Source organism: Coturnix japonica, chromosome 1, assembly GCF_054131305.1.
Source record: "Coturnix japonica strain WE chromosome 1, WE-NBRP24, whole genome shotgun sequence".
NCBI classification, from domain to species: Eukaryota; Metazoa; Chordata; class Aves; order Galliformes; family Phasianidae; genus Coturnix; species Coturnix japonica.
In genome coordinates this window covers 155082447-155101487 of record NC_140663.1, presented here as the reverse complement: position 1 = coordinate 155101487, position 19041 = coordinate 155082447, and the positions used below count along the sequence as shown (strand labels likewise).

Below are 19041 nucleotides of genomic sequence, written 5' to 3'. Positions count from 1 at the left end.
TATTTTTAGGGACTTTGAGGAAGATGACCCAGACTGGGTGTCAGAACTGGAAACGGTATTGAAACACGCTGACTGAAAACATGGAGTTCTTCTACAGTAACGAAAGTCAGTCTTGCCACTATCTGTAATTCAGTTATTAAAAGTTTATTAATAAAATCACCTCGGTCACATTTGGAATATAAGAATTTTCTGTATCACAAACCTGAGGAGGAATTGCACAGCTTTGCCCAGGGAGGTGGTGGAGTCACCGTCCCTGGGGTGCTCAGGAGCCGTGTGGATGTGGCACTGAGGGATGTAGTGGGGTGGGTGGGCTTAGAGGTCTTCTCCATTATTGCACAGCAGGAATTGCCTGGAATATTGTCTGGAATAATAGGTCTTGTCTGGAGGGCATGTTCTGGACAGCATGTAGCTTTACAAACTGAAGCTTAGTTCACACACTGTTGATCGTATGATAATACCTTAGGGTGAGTTTATTGCCTTAATTACCTCCACGACCAGAATTTTATGTACGCCATATGCTCTTTCCTATTTTGATATAGAAACAAACTAACGCTGTGAAAGCGTTACCGGTATTGTCAGCTCGAGTTGGAACTCGAAGCCGCTCCGAGGGCACAGCCCGCGGCTCCAGGCCTACCTGGAAGTCTCCTCCTCCTCTACTCCCTCCTCCTCCTCCTCCTCCTGGCCGCGGGGCTCCGGAGCCGGCTGGGCGCACGCAGGTACCGGGTCCACTGTTCGGGCCGAGCCGGGCAGCTGGGGGAGGCCCGGGGCAGGGGGACCCGGTCGGCGCGGCCCATCGCCATGACGACACGGTGCCACAGAGAACGGGAGGGAGCGGTGGGGGAACCATGCCCGCTGGTGCTGCCGTCAGTGCCTGCCTGGGGCCTCAGCCCGCAGAGGGGTGGCCCTGGGGGGAGTGGGAGGCATTGCGAGTGGGTGTGAGGGCCCCACAGGCCGAGGGAGCTGCCTGCTATTCCTGACAGGGACAACATGGTTGTATGTGCAAATCTCCCATGGTAACTCTTAGTCCAACTAATAAATACAACTTCAAGGCATGTGTGCCTGTTAGCTGTCCAAGTTTGCTTGCACATGGGTTGCAAATGCCTTTGGCCGTCACTGCCAGGGGTGTAAACTAAATCAACAAGCAGTCTGTTTATTTTGCCCATTGAAGAACAAGTTGCAGTATTGGTTACCTCTAAACAGTGTCAAACTCCCAAATCATCAGTATGTCGTACTTTATGCTGCCTTTTCTTTCTTTCTTTTAAAGTCTTGCCTCTTAATGTCTAGTCTAAATCTGTTCTCTGCATACTGTGTTCAGTTTTGGACCACTCAATGCAAGAAAGATATTGAGGCCATGGAGCATGTCCAGAGAAGAGCAATGAAGCTATGAAGGGTCTGAAAAGCAAGTCTTGTGGGGAGTAGCTGAGGGAACTGGGATTGTTGAGTCTGGATGAAAAGAGGCTCTGGGGAGACCTTATTGCTCTCTACAGCTGCCTACAAAGAGGTTGTGGTGAGGTGGGAGTCAGTCTGTTTTCCTGTGTAACTAGCAATATGCCTCAAGTTGCACCAGCAAAGTTTCAGGTTGGATATTTGAAAGAACTTCTCAGAAAGAGTGGTGATGCATTGAAGCAAACTGCCCAGGTAGGTGGTGGAATCACCATCCCTTTAGGTGTTCATGAAACATGTGGATATGGCACTGAGGGACACTGGGCACGGCGGGGATGGACAGATGTTTGGACCAGATGATCTTAGTGGTCTTTTTCCAGCCTTAATGATCCTATGATTCTGTGTTTCAAGCTTTCCTTTATTTGGTGCTTATTGAAAGTACAGGCCCACACTAACTTTCAGGCTTCCAGGAAGCTAATGGTTCGAGGAAGCATCAGCAGTAGTAATAAAAATATAACAGAAACATGCAGAAAGTTCCAGTATTGCAAGACAGCCTCTATTTTGGCAGTCCAAACTCAGATGTTACAGCAGTGACTACATGCAATAGTAACTTTGGTGTTCATTTATTTTGTTTCTAGCTGCTGCTTTAAAACGGAGCCTTCATGGATAGATATGAAATCCTTAAAAAAATTGGAGAAGGATCTTTCGGCAAAATATTCTTGGCAAAAGCAAAAGCGGATGATGAGCAATGTGTTATCAAAGAGATCGATTTAACTAAGGTAAAACAACCAAACCTGGATGATGACTATAGTTATTTACCAGATTGTGATGACTGCATTCTGCTGGCCTATGTACTTGGGTGAAGTCTTACCACGTTTGTAGTTCTTGATAGGGGTAGAGTTGAACTTTTTGGACTCTGTACTCTTTGACTGCCATTTTAGTGATATTAAAGGTAGAATAAATCCATATTTTGGCATTAACACTTTGTTTTTCACTGGTTTTTTTTTTTGTTTTTTTTTTCAAATCTGTACCTACTCAGCATTGTACTACCTGATTTAACTTTTATAGCGGATGATTCAGCTGCAATGAAATATTGCTAATGAATTAACAAGGCACAATTTTGTGATGCATTTCTATAAACCTTTCCATTTCCTTTCTTTTTTTCTTTCACATCCATGTTTTCAAACACAATTAATTTACAACAGAGTCTTTCCAGTTCTCATTTATTGTGTGTGGCCGTTTGATTCGTCACGTCTAACTCAAAATGTCCATTCTGTAGTTGCCATCCACAGTCTGTCTGTATTGGTAGGAATAGTTTGACACCAACATAACTACTTTTGGAAACAGTTAAGTAAATCACTGCTAGCGTATGGTTTCTTCATTCTTTGTAGATGCCTGTGAAAGAAAAAGAAGCCTCTCAGAAAGAAGTCATTCTTCTGGCCAAGATGAAGCATGCAAATATAGTAGCCTTCTATGCTTCTTTGCAAGGTTTACTTCTAACGTTTCTGTTTTATTTGTGACCGTAGGAGTGAAAGGCAGCAAAGCCTACCTTGTTCTTACTGACTGATGTGAAGCGTGGCCCCAACACTGTATTTATCAGTAGGGACCACTCCCAGCTGCTAAAAATGATCACAAGGTGTCAGGTTTGGTCACCGCTTTCTTTCTTCACTGAGTGGGTGGGACATAAGGATCAAATGTAAGATCCTGGGATCTCTGTGTTGCTTCAGCCGAACTTTAGTCTTGACCTTCAGGAGAGGTCCAGGGTTCTGTCAGGCTTTCCTGGGAGCTTCAATAGAAGAAGAGAGCTCTTGAGTGTGGCAGGATATATTGTCCCATGGGCCTTTGACTTGAACCACATTCTGAAGTATCCCTGGACTTGAAGAAAAGTTTTGGCTTAGAATTTGGGACTGAAAGAGAGAGCAGAGTGGCTTTCAGACAGAGGTTGATGCTGGCCTGTAAAGAAAAGTGAAGGCTGGTGTCTATAGGGAGCATGCAGTTAATGTATGTTTCAGGTGATACTGACTGCATACTTAATTATTATTGGGAAATTAAGAATATCTGTAAGAAGATCTGGTTTCTTTCTATCAGTGTGGTCTCTTGAGGTCTATCTCATGTATTTAATATATTGGTGAATCTCCATTGAAATAGATGTTTGTTTCTTTCTTACTTTTGCATCAAGTGGCACTGGAGGGATCAGTGTTTTATCAGTTACTCTTTGAAATGGAAGAGTAGGTAGAGGATTAACTCTCTTAATAGACTGTATAAAATGTGAATAGTTTATTGCTGCATTAATGAGCAATAAAGGAAAAAATATATACTTTTCCTTTCAGAAGAGAACAAGCTGTATATTGTGATGGAATACTGCGATGGTGGAGATTTAATGAAGAGGATAATTATGCAGCATGGAGTGCTGTTTGAGGAGGACCAGGTGAAACAAGTTAACTTAGAGCAAAGGACATATCTTAAATGTTGTTTGAATTGTCCAGTCCTAGCAATTGTTTCATAAGACATATCTAACCTGTTAGCAGAAATTTACTCTAAATTTTATGACATTACTTCTTGCTTAAGCTGGAAAAGAGGAACTCCCTAGTGTAGTATTTATCTATTTATTGTATCAGCTCTGCTCAGGGAATCACCTGTGAAACAAGAAGCATTCCTAGATAAAAGATGATAAAAACTGAATTAAAGTCTTCCATGACCTTCAGTTTTCCTGAAGAGAGAAACATGTAAGCAAGTCTTACTTTTGCTTCTGAATTAAATCCAGTGGCTCTTATTCAATTAAACCCATGTATATCTGAAGTTAGATATATACTTAAGAACTATATGGGGTTAAGGATAAACCTGGGTGATTACTTAATAACCAAGACCATTCATAGCTCTGTTTTCTAACCACATTTCAGACCCGCTCCCTCTGTTCCTTTTTCTTCTGACCACATTTGGTACAATTACAAGTATTATAAATACATGGTATGGCATCCACTGCTGAGTATTAGGAAGACACTGCCCAATTCTGCCTTAGTTGCTATTGCTAACTCATTTCTTAATAAAGATCCAGTCTTCTTACTCTCCTTTGACATGATTATTCAGTCCATGCTTAAGTGATAGTCTTATCACAGTCAATGAAAACTTGACTGTGTTAAAGAAAGTGGGAGCAGGTATTTATATATGTCTCTTGATAGCACTGAAAAAGGAAAAGAAAAGTCTATGACATTAATTTTAGTCCTTTGAAAATATTATTTCTTACTATTTTATATCATCTGTTCTCTTTGTATTTTAAATTTTTTTGTTATCTTTGTTGCATATATTTCATCCACACAAATTTACAGATATCTATCCTTTTATCTTTTACTGCAGATTTTGAGTTGGTTTGTACAGATCTCCTTGGGTTTGAAGCATATCCATGACAGAAAGATTTTACACAGAGATATAAAATCGCAGGTAGTAAAAGTGAGATGGGACAAGGAATGATTTTATCTTATGAAAAATACGCTCAAGAAGCTCTGCTAGGTTTCATTTTTGCATATCAGTTTCTTCTTCTTTTTCAGAACATTTTTCTTAGTAGTAATGGGAAGGTAGCAAAGCTTGGAGACTTTGGCATAGCAAGACAGTTGAACGAGTAAGTACCTCTTACACTTTGTATGTGGTGAATGTTTAGAACGCAAACTGGATGTGAAAATTGTCTGTGTACTGTGCTTGGTTTAGAATATGAAGTCTGTCACTATATGGGAAACCATTATCCTGAAATGTGTCATACTGCTTGAAACCACAGCTCCTTATAACTCTCGTTATAGGCTGTTTCTCACCCTATGCTACATGGAGTGGAGAAGCCTCAGTCTTTCTCTATTCCTTGTGGAACTGACATAATGATCTAGTAAAGGCGTATGTTTGGTGGCCCTGCTAGGCAGGGGGGTTGGAACTACATGATCCTTGAGGTCCCTTCCAACCTGGATCATTCTGTGATTCTGTAATGATATTCTGGATGAACTTATTTTGATAGTATCTTAATCTAAGCCTCCTCATCTCCAGGGATATACCATGCCATTATTTTAGCTGAAGTTTCCGCCAGCACTAATACCTTTGTGGTGTGTCCCTTTTTGAAGCACATACCCACTGGCAAAACCTCAACTCTCCACATGCAAAATAGTAGTGCAGAAAATGCCTACCTTCAGAAGTGTTCTGAGGGTACCGGCCTTGAGGATTGGTTCTACACAGTGGATAGAAAGTAAACTCCAGAACTGGAGTACTGAATAGGCATCAAGGACTATAGGGATGAAAATATTTGGGGCTCTATAGCAGTTTTTCTCATATAACAAGTGAATTAAAATTCTCAGCCTCTTTTCTCCCCCTCATCTGTGATACACAAAGGCATTTTCATCTCCATTCTCCACTTTCAACCACCAGATAGTGTCCAATATTTTACTTTCAGTTCAGTGTCCTTGCCACCTCTGGCACTCAGAACTCATATTCTCTCTAAAGAGTGTCACTTCCAACTTTTATTGACACCTAGTATATATATACAGTGAGAGGAATCACACTTCATGAGTACCTTCTGACTTTCCCAATGACTCTTGATGACCCCCACAGATTAGATATCTAAAAGCAAGTGAAATGAATCCAAGTGGTGTTATTTGGCTAAATACCTGCATGACAAGTCAGCAGCAAAGATGGAAACAGAATTCACTTACTTCTGCTTTAGTTTCTGAACAACACTTCCTCCTTCCTCTGTATCTTACTTGCATGACTGACTACCACTTAAAATACTCTTACTTGAATGAGTATGTCAGAGACTTCTTATACTTTGTTGTGTGGTTGATGGCTTTCTGAATTCTATGCTAATGATAACAGTTCCTTAAAAATGTTGATTACAATGCTGATAAAAAGGGGGGGAGGGGAAAGACAAGCAACTATTAGATGCTCCATGGAGCCTGACTCAATTGCTTGCAGACTTTTTTTCAGTGTATAAGCCTTTTTGTTTATTGTGTTTTATTAGCACTGCAGAGTTTGCCTATACGTGTGTAGGGACCCCCTATTATCTGTCACCGGAGATCTGTGAAAATCGACCATATAACAATAAAACGTAAGTCTGTTTTCTTCATATGCTTTGTGCATGGGGGTGTGCAGCCACAAGATAACTTATTTTCATCATATTGTGGTTTAAATTAGTGTTTCTGCAGGACACCAGGAATTTCACGTGTCAGCTAAGAGATAGCTTTGCTCTTCAGTCTTGCTAGGAATATTAAGCAGACATAGTTTATATCGTGTGCCTTTTCCAATGATAAAGGGTAGTACCTGGTTAGATACCATAGAAACATTGGTGCTATAATTAAAAAAACAAATTTAAGGTTTATATTTTCAAGGCATCTTAAGAAGAAGCAAAAGGTGCACCAGTACTAATGTCTGACGGAATAATGCTAGTAAGTATTGGGCCCAGATAATCTTTCTAGAGAGGTTTGCTGCCTGCTGGGGGCCTGCATTCAGAACATCAAGAAGAGGACCTCAGGTATGATAAAGCCAGCTGACTGCTATCCCTCCCTGGTCACTCAAGCTGGGTTGCATGAGACTGCAACCAGGATATTAAAAAAATATAAAAACAAATCTTTACATCCCTTGGGAAGATGTTGAAGGGATTGGGAATGCAGGTAGTATTCTCCTCAGTCCTCCCAGTTGAAGACTGGGATCTGAGCGGGAGAAGGAGAATGGATCTATGCTCATGTTGCCAACTCTATGTTGGCAAAGGTGATGATTTTCAGGTCCCTTCCAACCCAAGCTGTTGTTTTTTATTATACAATTTAATAAATTTGAGAGCTGAAAAGAAATACTGATTACATGTAAATAAATATTATTGGCTTTTCCTGGAACTTTAATTCTTTTTCTTCACAGAGATGTGTGGTCTCTTGGCTGTGTGCTTTATGAGCTATGTGCACTGAAACATCCTGTAAGTACCTTATAATTAGATGAGTATCATATTATTAAAAAGAAAGTAGACAGCCGAGAAAACTTGTAGTATTAACAGTATTAATAAACTACTAGAATTCATATTAAGGCATGACAGTGTTTAATTTTTTGTATTGTGTCTATTTTGTGCATATGGAAAAACAGTATATTGCAATTGAGTCAGCTGAGTAATCATAGAGTCATAGACTTACCCTGGTTGGAAAAGACCTTGAAGATCATCAAGTCCAACCACAGCCTAACCATAGTACCCTAACTCTAACAACCCTCTGCTAAATCATATCCCTGAGCACCACATCCAAACGGCTCTTAAACACATCCAGGGATGGCGATTCAACCACCTCCCTGGCAGCCTATTCCAGTACTTAACTACCCTTTCTGTAAAGAAGTGTTTCCTAATATCCAACCTAAACTTGGTAATGAAAAATCAGGTTGTATCTTGGTTTCTAAGAACACAGAACACAGAGGGTAAGTTGTGTGAACTGAGGCTTTGAAGTTGAATGCTGTGAAGACAGTATGTGTGCAGGTCTGTGCTTAACAGCTTTTGGCAAAATCACTTTTGTATATTTCTGGAAAAATTGTGTCTGTGTTTCTGTATAACAGAAGAATTTGAAAAACCTCTTCCAGACACCAAATCTCTCACACCTCCTGAGTCATGCAGCCGAAACAAGGAAAACATAACCAGAAAATACATCAAGAAAGTGGCTATGTTAATTTTTCTTCAGCAAACTATAGGTGATGAGAAATGATTTCTGAAGAGACTGCATAGGACGGAGCTTCTGTCAGCAAGTGCCTTTTGTCATGTTGAGATATCGGCAATGGGGCAACAGAGAATAGCCTCAAATTTCACCAGAAGTTCAGGTTGGGTGTTAGGGAGAAGTTCCTCTTTGAAAGAGTGGTCAGGCACTGAAATGGGCTGCCCAGGGTGGTGCTTGTGTCATCGTCCCTGGAGATGTTCAAGAAACATGTAGCTGTGATGTTAAGGAATGTGGTTTAATGGGCAGCACTGGCAGTAGGTGGATGGTTGGACTAGATGATCTTAGAGGTCTTTTCCAACCGTTATGATTCAGTGAATCTGTCTAATTCATCACTTCCAACCAGCAGCACTTACTGTCACTTTTTTATGTCTTTCACTGATTAAGTTTGAAGGCAATAGTTTGCACCAGCTGGTGCTGAAGATCTGCAGAGGATATTTTCACCCAGTGTCTCCCAACTATTCATATGATCTGAGGATGTTGATTTCCCAGTTGTTTAAAACATCTCCGAGAGATCGACCATCTATCAATTCTATATTAAGGAAGCCCTTCTTGAGGAAGCTTGTTCTCAAACATTTGCCCCCTGAAGTGAGTACCTTGTACTGCTGCTTGCCAAGAGGAAAATGTGTATTATAGCAGTATAAAGCAGTTCTGTCAGATACTGATATTGCTTACTATTAACACAGGAAGAACTCAGTCACACTGTGTTACATAGGAGAAAGCCTTCAGGAGCACTTCCTGAAACAAACCTGGCGCCAGGTAATGATAATGTTATTTAACATTGGTTCTACACTTGTGTTTGTTAGTTATGATATAGTTGATGGTGATAATATTCACCAGCAGTCTCTTTGCACATTTGGATATGACAGTTTCAGCCAAATCTGAAAATAATACAAGGAGATAACTGAAATAACAGAAACATTCACCCTAGGCAGTGCATCACTATCCTACCTGTTCAGGAAAAGAGACCACAGAACATTTGCACCACTCAGCTAGAAAAGCTGCCATGTGGTTCTGGTTTACAGAGGTCTCCCTTTTATTTAGTGTACTACTTTGCAAAACTGAGTAGTAAACTCTACGTGAGTGTGACAAATCAGAATGTTTTAAAACATGTCATTCTAAGAATGAAAGGCAAAGTACTGTGAGGTATGATGAAATATGATTCTATGATGGAAGGATGTAAGGAGTGTTTATTAATTCAGCCTGTCAGTGTTGGGTTTATACACCCTACTATGGTTTGCCACTGCATTATGTATAAAGGAAAGGAAGTAACCTTTTAATATTTTATTTTTAAAAAGCTTGTAAGCTGCAAAGAAGGAGAGTCCAGGACCAAATTCTACCAGAACCTGGAATGGTGGTACCTGTCACAACACAGGAATTATTTCAAAGAAATGAATGGAAACCTTCAAGAGGGCAACAGCTTCAGGTACTTTGCATCCACGTTCTCATAACATTTAATTATCTTAGAAGATAAGCTCCTGTTAGAAGAGGTCCTTTAGAGGTCCAATTAAATTCAACCTAATGCCTGCACCCATCATCCAAAAGATGTTAAGCTCTATCAGGCCCATTATTGACTCCTGGGGTACCTTGCTGGCTAGTGGCATCCAGCTATGGAGCATGATCAGCTCTGAGTTCAGCCAGTTTTCAATCTACCTCACTACTCCTCCAGTCCGTTCTTGATCAGCATCTCTTTGAAGATGTTCTGGGAGGCAGTACCAAAAGCTATTCTAAAGTCAAGGTAGGCAATAGCCACTACTCTCCTTTTGTTTACCAAGCCAGTCATTTCATTGAAGATGGTTATAAGGTCAGTCAAGTGTGTCCTTCCCTTTGTAAATTCATACTGACTACTCCTGATCATCTTCTTATCTTTTATTGTGTCTGCAAATGATTTCCAGGATAAGTTGATGCGTCACCTTGACAGGCATCAAGGTGGGGCTGCCTGGCCTGAGTTCCCTTTCTTCCTGCTTTTTTTCACTATAGGAATGATGTCTGCTTTCCTTCAGTCCTCAGACACCTCTCACGTATGGTCTCATCTATGTTCAGTTTGCTTATATGTTCTCTAGTCTGATCCTCTTCCACCAAGGGTATGTCTCCCTTGCTCCAAACTCTCTCCCTGGTCAGAAGGCCCTGGGATTCCTTAAAGCCGTGCTGAAGTCTGAGACAAAGAAGGGATTCAGTACTTCAGCCCTTTTTGTGTCCCTTGTCACCAGGCATCTGCTTCACTGTTCACAGCTCCCAGTCTTCTTATTTAGATGGTCTGATTTGATTTTCCTCTTGCGTTAGATTGCCATACTTGTGGACACCATACTCTAAAATGTCGTACAATGAGGCACAATTTGTGCACTTTCAGAAGTTACCTCATTCTTAGGAATATTATTGGCAGTGGAAAATTTTTCTTATATAGACATGAATCTACACTGTGCACTAATCTGCACTATGCTGAGGGGAGAGGTGCAGAACAGGGAGGAACAGATAACGCATTTACTGGCTGAGTAGGGGACCCTGAGATGCTTTTTGATTTTCAGCATTTTTCTCATACACCATGTGATGGTTGTTAGTCTCCCGCTGTGGAAAAGTTCACTGATGTCTTGTTACACTTCTTTTATATCGTGCAGCAGCATGTGACCTTTCTCTTTGTTGCTCTTATGAGATGGAAAAGGCAGTCTTGTTGCAAATTAGAGATACAGGGATGTTGCATCACAGTAAGGACTTTGAGAAATGAGAAGCTAACTCCCACAGGCAGATAATCAAAGAGATGCTGACATGAGCAGCACAGTGCTCCCCAGACAGCATTAGTCTGTGTGTGTACTGCCCCAAACTATGTCCCATGTTCCCGCTGCTGTCACATGTCAACATAAGACTCCTGGAATTATCTCAGTGCTCTGGACTCAGAACAGTGGTGTGGCTCAAGGGCAACAAAATTGCAGAGCACAAAGCCTTGACTCACACAACAACATGGGCTGCTGTCTGATCATGGAGCAGGGAAAAGAGGACAGTAAGATTACATACAGAATCACAGAATGACCCAGGTTGGAAGGGACCTCAAGGATCATGAAGTTCCAACCCCTTTGCCTGGCAGGGCCATCAAACTTCCAGATTTACTAAATCAGGTTGCCCAAGGCCCCATCCAACCTGGCCTTGAACACCTCCAAGGACAGGGCATCCACAACCACAACAATCCCTGGGCAGCAATACCTGCATACACCCTGTATGTAACAAGTTAGGATGTTTGTGAAATGATTTTGAGAACTTACACTAACTATACTGTAAACAGGCTGTATTAAAATGCAACTTAGAATGGGGAGGATAGGAAATAGTTCAAACTAGTATTGGTAGAAATGAAAACAGTTAAATTAACATCCTTTATTATATTTTCAGCCACACAGTTCCAGAGTTAAGATGGCAGAAAGGCCAGATAATGTGAGAGCACATGGCCGTTATGGTCATTACTATGATAAACTCGACAATTTGCAAAGGAAAATTAATGCATGTTATGACCTTTCTTACATCAGCCAAAGAGCAGAGGAATACTATAAACTAAAAGGACAAATTGCACCTCCACTCCCCCCACCTGAATGGTAAACCTTTCTCACTATTTACTAGTAGTGTCCCTCATTATTTTGAGTAATCAGCCTTCTTCTTTAGGTAGCACTTTCATTATGGCTTATGTAATCATTCCTTCTCTGCTTGGTCTTTGATAATTTTTGCATAAGCTAATTGTACAACATTGTAACTCCTGCTCTTCTCAATCCACAAGTTCCTATTGAATGTATTGCCCTGATATTTGAAATGTCATTATCAAAATGCCTCCCACGTTTCACTGGGTGAAGAGTAAAGCACAACCTTTCTGTAGACCTTCTGACCATATCAAAGATAAACTTTGTCTCTTCTTCCCATCAGAAACAAAAAGATCTAACGAGCAAAATCCTTTCTGTACTTGAAGGGACAGAGTGGGAGACAAGCCATGCAAATGTTGTTTTTTATACAGAGCCTATATTTTGGTTTTAGATGCAAAGTCCTGCTCTTCAGCAGTCTGTGGATTTCAAAGCCTTTCTTTTATAAAGCAGAGGTGGAAACCTTTTCTTTTGAGAATGCCTGTCCATTCCATGATTGACCGCTTATTTTGAAGATCAGGAAAAATGACTTTATTTGCACTAACATTTTCACATGCCATTTATGAAGGTGAAGAGATACTTCAGAAGGCTAATATAACTAAAATAATAAGAAATAGTACTGCCCAAAGAACTTACATTTTCTTTTTGCTATTATACATATTTTATCCATACATATACATTCATGTTGTACAAACAGAGCTGGCAGAGTATTGTTTGTGCAAAAGATAAAATCTGTGAAATAAAATGCAAGCTATGAACATTACTTTCTTCTCTCAGGCCTTCAGAATACCTTCAAAGGCGCTTTGAAGCCCAGCAGTACAAGATTAAAGTGGAAAAACAGCTGGTGAGTAAATACTGAATCACAGAATAAAATCTGCGAGAAAATCTGAATGAAAATCCTAAAGATGTACTGATGTCTTTCCAGCAGACTGTAACAGTGACAGGTAGGAAGTTCTGCTCTAGCAATGTTGTTGATCTGCTCTATGATGGTCATCTTGAGGTTTAATTTTTAATATAAAACTGAAACAGTGAAAAATTCTATTATGACTCTTACTTCCAAAAACACACACTTGCCTTACTGCACACCTCAGTAAAAGAGGGAAAGTGAACTGAGTGAGCACTGAAGGAAGGATTCTAAGTGAAAAATCATTTGCTATGGGATTTGTGCCTCCACAGGGACTGCGGCCATCCTCTGCTGACCCATATCATGACCAAATGCAGATGCAAAAAATAAATGAGGAGCATTTCAAAATGCATCAGCAGGACGTGTCTAGAAGGAATGAGATGAAAGAACAGGTAAAGAAGATATTTTTCTTAGTTGCCTAAAGGCGTTTTCTTACACTCTTCAACAATGGTATTCTTTATATTGCTGTTTTGCTGTGCCTTTCTAATAAATGTGCATTCTAACTTAATAGGAGTACCTAAAACAATTACAGAAAATTCGTGAAGAATACCACAGCAATATGAGAGAATTCAGAGCAAGAGTACACCAGGTAACAAAGCTCAAACATACATGCAGTCATATTTCCTTTTCCTATTTTAATGTAATTCACTTAATTATTAATCAAAATATAAACATATTCCATAGGAGAATCAAAAAATACCAGATAAAACCTTTCTGGTGAGTCAAGGGAAAGCTGAAGACCAGTCTGAAAACATAGATACAGCTGGAATAAGAGGAGAATCACTTGAGGTATGAGTATATGAGGTATAGTCTGTGCAGGACTTTTATTCGTGTTCTTTCATTCACTCTCTGGGACAGTTACAAAAAAATGTAAAGCCTAAATCTTAACTGATGTTTGTATCGCATATGAAAATACCCCTTGGTTCTCTTCATGAACAGCCCGGAAAGCTTATTTGGATGAGTTCTAATTTGGGTTCTAATTTTTTTTCCCCCACTTAATTATGCAAAGCTACTTTTACCTCATTTCTTTTTGTGGACTCTTCTCTTTCCTTTCTGAGTGGAGGAAAGAGGAAGCCACTCACAGTGTAAATCTTCATTAGAATTCTGTACAGAAGATGTGTTAAATAAGAGCTCAAAGTAGAACATGAGTACACTTGTAAGGACTTTCTCGCTTGGAGAGTAAGTTACAATCCAGTTTTATGTGGATTTCTTACCTGAACAGAAATTTGGGAGTGGTGAAAGTAAGAAGCGGAGCCAAATATTTCCATTTACAGGAAATCACCACTTCTTTCTCATCAAATACTACCAAAACAGCCACTGGAATGGAGCTTCAGAATTGGGATGTGATGAAAACCAGATGAAGTTTCCAGACCACATGTAGTTCCGCAGCAGTAATTTCATTAGTGAAACATAGGAAGGCATGAACTTGTCATATCAGAGCACAAACTGATGGCTAATGAGACATGTTCTAACACAGGATATAGGAATATGCAAAGGGATAATAAAATAGCATTTAGGTATTACCAGAAAACAAGATAACAGGAAAACTGACTAGACTTTGTACAGGTACAGGTTCCAGTTATAATATTGATTTTCATCATATCCAAAGTCTGCCAGGAAGAAATTAGGCAATGAATGGAATGTCCTTACAGATAAATATACAAAGAAATCGGTGACTAGATTTATTTACTAAAACAAGTCTTTTTGCAGAAGGTAATATACATATTCTGCTTCCAAATTATTACTTTACAGTTGCTGTTTTTCTCTCCTTCCAGGACACAGAAGAAAACTTTAAACAGGTCAGACTCCAGGACGGGCAACGCCAAAAAAATCTAATGAAATACAGCAGAAAGGTATCTGTACTTACTGTTTGTTTTGCCATTTTATTCTTAAAGCTGTATGAGTCAAATGATTCTGTTATGCCGTGGTAGCTCTGGAAACCAAGGTATTTGAGAATCAGTTAAGAGAACCATTCGCTAAGTTTCTGTGACAAGATAGAACGACTAAGAAACGAATGGCCGAGCTTTTCAGCTCTTTTGAGGGAGACCCCATTTAAATCTTACCAGGTAGAAATCAGTCCCCGTTTGCTCATCTTTATATCAAGCTGCTTGTCTGGCCACAAGTTGTATCAGAAGAGGTTTAGACTTGACATACAAAGGAACTTTTCTTCTCAGAGAGTGGTCAGGCACTGGAATGGCTGCCCAGGGAGGTGGTGGAGTCTCCATCCCTGGCAGTGTTCAAGAAGCATCTGGATAGGGAGCTAGGAGATCTGGGTTAGGGGTTTTCTGTAGGTATGGTAAAGGGAGGACGGTTGGACTAGATGATCTTATAGGTCCTTTCCAACCTTGTGATTCTATGATTCTCAGAACCAACTCAGTGTATTACAAGTATTTGAATTAAATGATTATTTAAGACAGCTTTTTCTTTAAATCAGTGATATTCTGTCCTTCTGTACTGAACACGGTCATTTGGAAATATCCATAAACTGCTCTTTAGAACAATCTGTTTGGTCTTATTCAGTCCTGTTAAGCAGAAGAAAAATGCTGCTAAACAGAAGTGATTTTTAACAGAAGAATTGTTTTCAAGTTTGTAGTTCTGTATAAACCATGTAACTTTAATTGTGTATTTTAATGAAGTGTCTGAATTTTCTTTAGGGAGGAGTAAAATTTGAAATTAATTTAGATAAGTGCGTTCCTGAGGAAAACAGCATTCAAGAAGCAGAGGTAGGGTTCAGTTATACTCATAGCACTTACATTTGTAATCTGGAACGATGTCAGTAGCTCCATTATCTAAGGTTCAGTGTTTTCATTACCATCATTCTCTCCCTTGGCTTTTTCCAGGTTCAGGATAAACTCAGTGAGTTCTTAACTTTTGTGGATGGTGAGAATCTGGAAGACAAATTGTTGGAAGTTTATGAAGGTCCTGTGGACAATTCTTTGGGAGAACCATCTGGATACCAAGCAGGTATTTCATAGGGAAATTCAATACTATGAGCTAGGTAAGTTCAGTAACTGCAAGCTATAACAAGTTTACCTGATGTTTCACTCTCACTTTAATATTTTATACCATTATGGATGTTACATTCCCTCTGAAATCTATTTAAAAATGAAGCAACTTCTTCCTCTTTTTCTTCTCTCTAGTGTCCAGTGATGCAGGTGATACAGAGAAAAAAAGAAAGCATTGGCAAGCTGGAACACCCCAGACACTACTGCATTTTTTAGCCAATGCTGATACTTCATCTGTATGTACTACGATAGCTGAAAATGAACACTGTAAGAAAGTTTCATGTTTTCCAGTGAGTTAAAATGAGGAGCTACTGAAATTCAGCCAGACTATTTACTTAAATACCTCTGCAAACTATTCCATAGCAGAACATTCACATGATCCAACAGGCTTTTAATTGGTAGGACTTTGTATTAGTTGAGATTATATGATGTGTTAAACCACAGAATGGAAGAATTGCTTTCCCCTCTGATATTGCAATCATCTTTTGCTGCTCATAAATAGAAAGAGCACAGTTTTAGGAATAATCACTCTGTGACCTGAGTAATTCGCTGCCAGTCTTCAGTGAATCCACAGAGCTTTCTTAGGCCTTGAGCTGATAATACAACAGAACTCTGTCAGTCTGTGGCCAAAGTCATCCAAGAGTGTGGTGGTGTTCTGGTTTCACATGCCACAAACTCATGTTAATACACATCACAAGCGCATCCTTGTGCAACCTACACAGATGTCATTGTGGTGGTGTTCCTTTTCTGAAGAGGTGATTTGCTTGCTTTCTTGCAGTACCAGTGCATATATTCCCAGGCAGAAAGGTAACTCCAGTGACTGGTTGCTGTAAACAAAGGACTCTTCTAGCATTCTTGCAGTCTCCTAATGCCCCAGATACATGGAAACAACCTGAAGAGTTTGCATGGATAGTCAAGACAAAGCAGAATGTTGTTAGGATGCCACTTCTTGTTCATTGTGCCTTAGGTGATGGGCACAGGGAACGAGAAACAGGAACTTCTTGGAAGCTTTTTCAGCTCCAAAACAACAAGTCTGAGAACAAGGACTGCTCAGCAAAGCTCTATTTGTCTATTCCAGGCCAAGTATGCTTATTACTTCAACATCAATACTGGTTTTAAGAACATTTTAGTGACAAACAGTCCAGACAGTCCCGTGTTGCACAAAAGGAAGAAATCAGTGTCAAAATCAGTTTAATTATAGCAAAAGGCAGTGACAAGCCACAGGCATGATTTAGTGACCTGAGAACCTTCCTATTCCTCAGCTGACCGTGTTATTCTGCCTGAAGACATCACAGAAAACAGGAAGCAGTGGAAACAAACAGCTCCAGGGACGCTCCTGAACATCTTAGCAGAAGCAGAGCTCTGTAATGATTCCTTCATCCAGCCTGAAGAGGAAATAGGTAGGATGCCTGTTACTGTAAATTACACAAGGTTTTCTTCAGTGTGTTACTAAACCACTGGCAGAGGGTTTTTGATAAGAAGCAGGAGGTTCAGAACATTTAGAAGCAGTTGACAAATGAGGAAAACATAGGCAGCCTCTGCCAGCAGCACTGGCTCTGTCCTGTAGCAGTGCAAGGCCTCTTTCAGGATGTAGATGTTTTCAGTAGCAGGGAAAACCTGCTTACCAGCTATCCCTTCATATATAATTCTTCATTCACTTGGGCAGATGAGGTTAAGGTACAACCGCCAACAAGACGGGAGATAGCACAAACCTGGATATAGGGGAATTGGATATAACCCCTGCAACTGTTTCAGTTTTCCACTGAAAATGGAGGCTGTTGTATTTGGCACTTAACCTCCTAGCGTCGGATCTACATTCTTATTTACCCTTCATAGTCCTTTAGTTACAGCCTGCAAACGTGCTAGATTCCACTGAGCCAAAGTTATAAACTGCTGACTAAAACATGTGATCAAGAATCATAGAATCACACGGTTGGAAAGGACCTACAAGATCATCCAACTGTCCTCCCATTACTGTAGCCACCACAACTGAAGTCAGTTAAACACAGTACTTGCAGTGCTGTAATTCAATAAATATATAAATAAAACAAAGCATTTAATTATTTGCTATTATTTTAGAAGCAAATTTATAATTAGCTAATATGGAAATAAAAAAAATTAACCTTGTTGCCTTCAGAAGAAAGCAAGGAAGACGATTCAGAAATGTGTTCCTGTGTTGCTGTGGATGAAGGCAGACTTGAGCCAAGATCAGATGATGAGGACACGTAAGTCAAGCACATCAGAGATCAAATTCATACAATGAAGTGTTCATGAGATGGCGGGATGTATTGCCTGGAGCTCTTTTTCTCGGTTCTTTTAAATACATAACTGAAGAAAACTTGTTTTACAGTCTGCTAATGGAACTTTCAACTCTGTAATTTATTTTCAAATACCAACACTGAGGTTATAAATGTTAGCCTAAGTATTAACATGGCTCGTTCCCACTTAGATAGCAAAAAATCTCACAAAAAGAGGTGAAGAAACAAGTTATGTTTCCTGTGTAGCTTGTATATTCTTTACAAAGCACTGTAAAAAACCTCAAAGGCACTGAAACCAGAAATACTTGTAACAAAACTCACTTAAAGGATAACATTTTCTTGCTTAATTTACAGAAATTTTGAAGACTCTGAAGATGAGCTGAGCCACAAGCTGGAAGCAGCCTTGGAAGAAGTGGTAACGTCTTCAGCAGAGAGATGCATGGAGTCTGCTGCGCTTTTAAAACATGAAGATCCAAGTCGTGAAGAAAGTACATGCTTAACTAGCAAACTACTTGAGACATCTAATGATGATTTAGAAAGTAACCGCGGGTCACTTACTTTAGATACCAATAATGAAAACAGCAAGCAGCAGCTACCTGAGGCACAAGGATGACTTCTGACTCAAAGCAAAATTGTCCTGGAAATGCCAACTACATCAGTAAAAAATAAACAAAAAACAGGTAGCTGACAATAAATTCCAGGTAAATCGATTGCTTTTTAACAGCGTTAATGTTTTTGGACATTTTGTAAAGGAAAAAAAAATAACAGGCTACTTTTTAGATTACTACGTGTTGAAAAATCCCAATCCAGAATGTAATGCACTTTTCTTGATTAATCTAAGCTAAGGTTCACTCAGTTCTCAGTGTCATATATATTTAGAGTTGTGAGGTTGGTATTTGTGTACTATCTAATTATGGCCTCTAATTTAGACCCTCCTGTTTCCTAGGAACAGGAAACCTTCCTGTAGAACAGAGCTAGAGAAATACCACCTAATACTGTAAAGGACACGAGGGAAGAGCTAATGTAAGAACTGACAATTATGACACTAAAAAAGCAAGCTAGCAAATTCTGTATTAGAGGAACTGCTGTAGGTGATGAATTCACCAAGACTATATGAGAAACAGCTGCTTATGTTTTTCTTCATTAAAAATAACTGAATTTTTCTTTTAA

The 19041-nt window shown here is 39.8% G+C and overlaps 2 protein-coding genes and 2 long non-coding RNA genes across 14 annotated transcripts in view; 2 read left to right on the top strand and 2 right to left on the bottom strand.

Moving 5' to 3' along the window:
• LOC107308188 (serine/threonine-protein kinase Nek3) overlaps positions 1–170 on the top strand; it is a 9618-nt gene extending 9448 nt beyond the window's left edge. For all 4 annotated transcript variants that reach the window (XM_015851878.3, XM_085536242.1, XM_015851877.3 and 1 more), the window contains exon 15: positions 10–170. In XM_015851878.3, the coding sequence (XP_015707364.1) occupies positions 10–76 (67 nt within the window). In that variant the 3' untranslated portion in view covers positions 77–170. The remainder of the gene's footprint in view (positions 1–9) is intronic.
• Positions 10–19041, top strand: LOC107308186 (serine/threonine-protein kinase Nek5). 8 transcript variants are annotated; one of them, XM_015851871.3, is made up of 24 exons: positions 10–105; positions 540–716; positions 2022–2162; positions 2775–2871; positions 3714–3811; positions 4738–4821; positions 4929–4999; positions 6374–6460; positions 7264–7318; positions 8478–8678; positions 8777–8849; positions 9389–9516; positions 11469–11668; positions 12482–12548; positions 12881–13000; positions 13120–13197; positions 13293–13397; positions 14384–14461; positions 15263–15331; positions 15449–15572; positions 15749–15880; positions 16876–17013; positions 17751–17838; positions 18226–19041. In XM_015851871.3, exons 3-24 carry the CDS (start codon positions 2046–2048, stop codon positions 18482–18484), a joined length of 2469 nt encoding a protein of 822 aa, XP_015707357.1. In that variant the 5' UTR covers positions 10–105; positions 540–716; positions 2022–2045; the 3' UTR covers positions 18485–19041. The 8 variants fall into 8 exon arrangements, with proteins under 8 accessions (XP_015707357.1, XP_085392362.1, XP_085392365.1 ...); XM_085536236.1 differs by lacking the exon at positions 15263–15331; XM_085536235.1 differs by lacking the exons at positions 10–105; positions 540–716 and adding an exon at positions 1507–1638.
• On the bottom strand, positions 2598–3065 carry LOC116652767 (uncharacterized). Its single transcript, XR_004305957.2, has 2 exons — positions 2933–3065; positions 2598–2778 (listed from the first exon to the last, which is right to left on the bottom strand). It is a non-coding gene; the product is annotated as an uncharacterized LOC116652767 (long non-coding RNA).
• On the bottom strand, positions 14406–15496 carry LOC116652766 (uncharacterized). The gene is made up of 3 exons (XR_004305956.2): positions 15362–15496; positions 14672–14868; positions 14406–14541 (listed from the first exon to the last, which is right to left on the bottom strand). It is a non-coding gene; the product is annotated as an uncharacterized LOC116652766 (long non-coding RNA).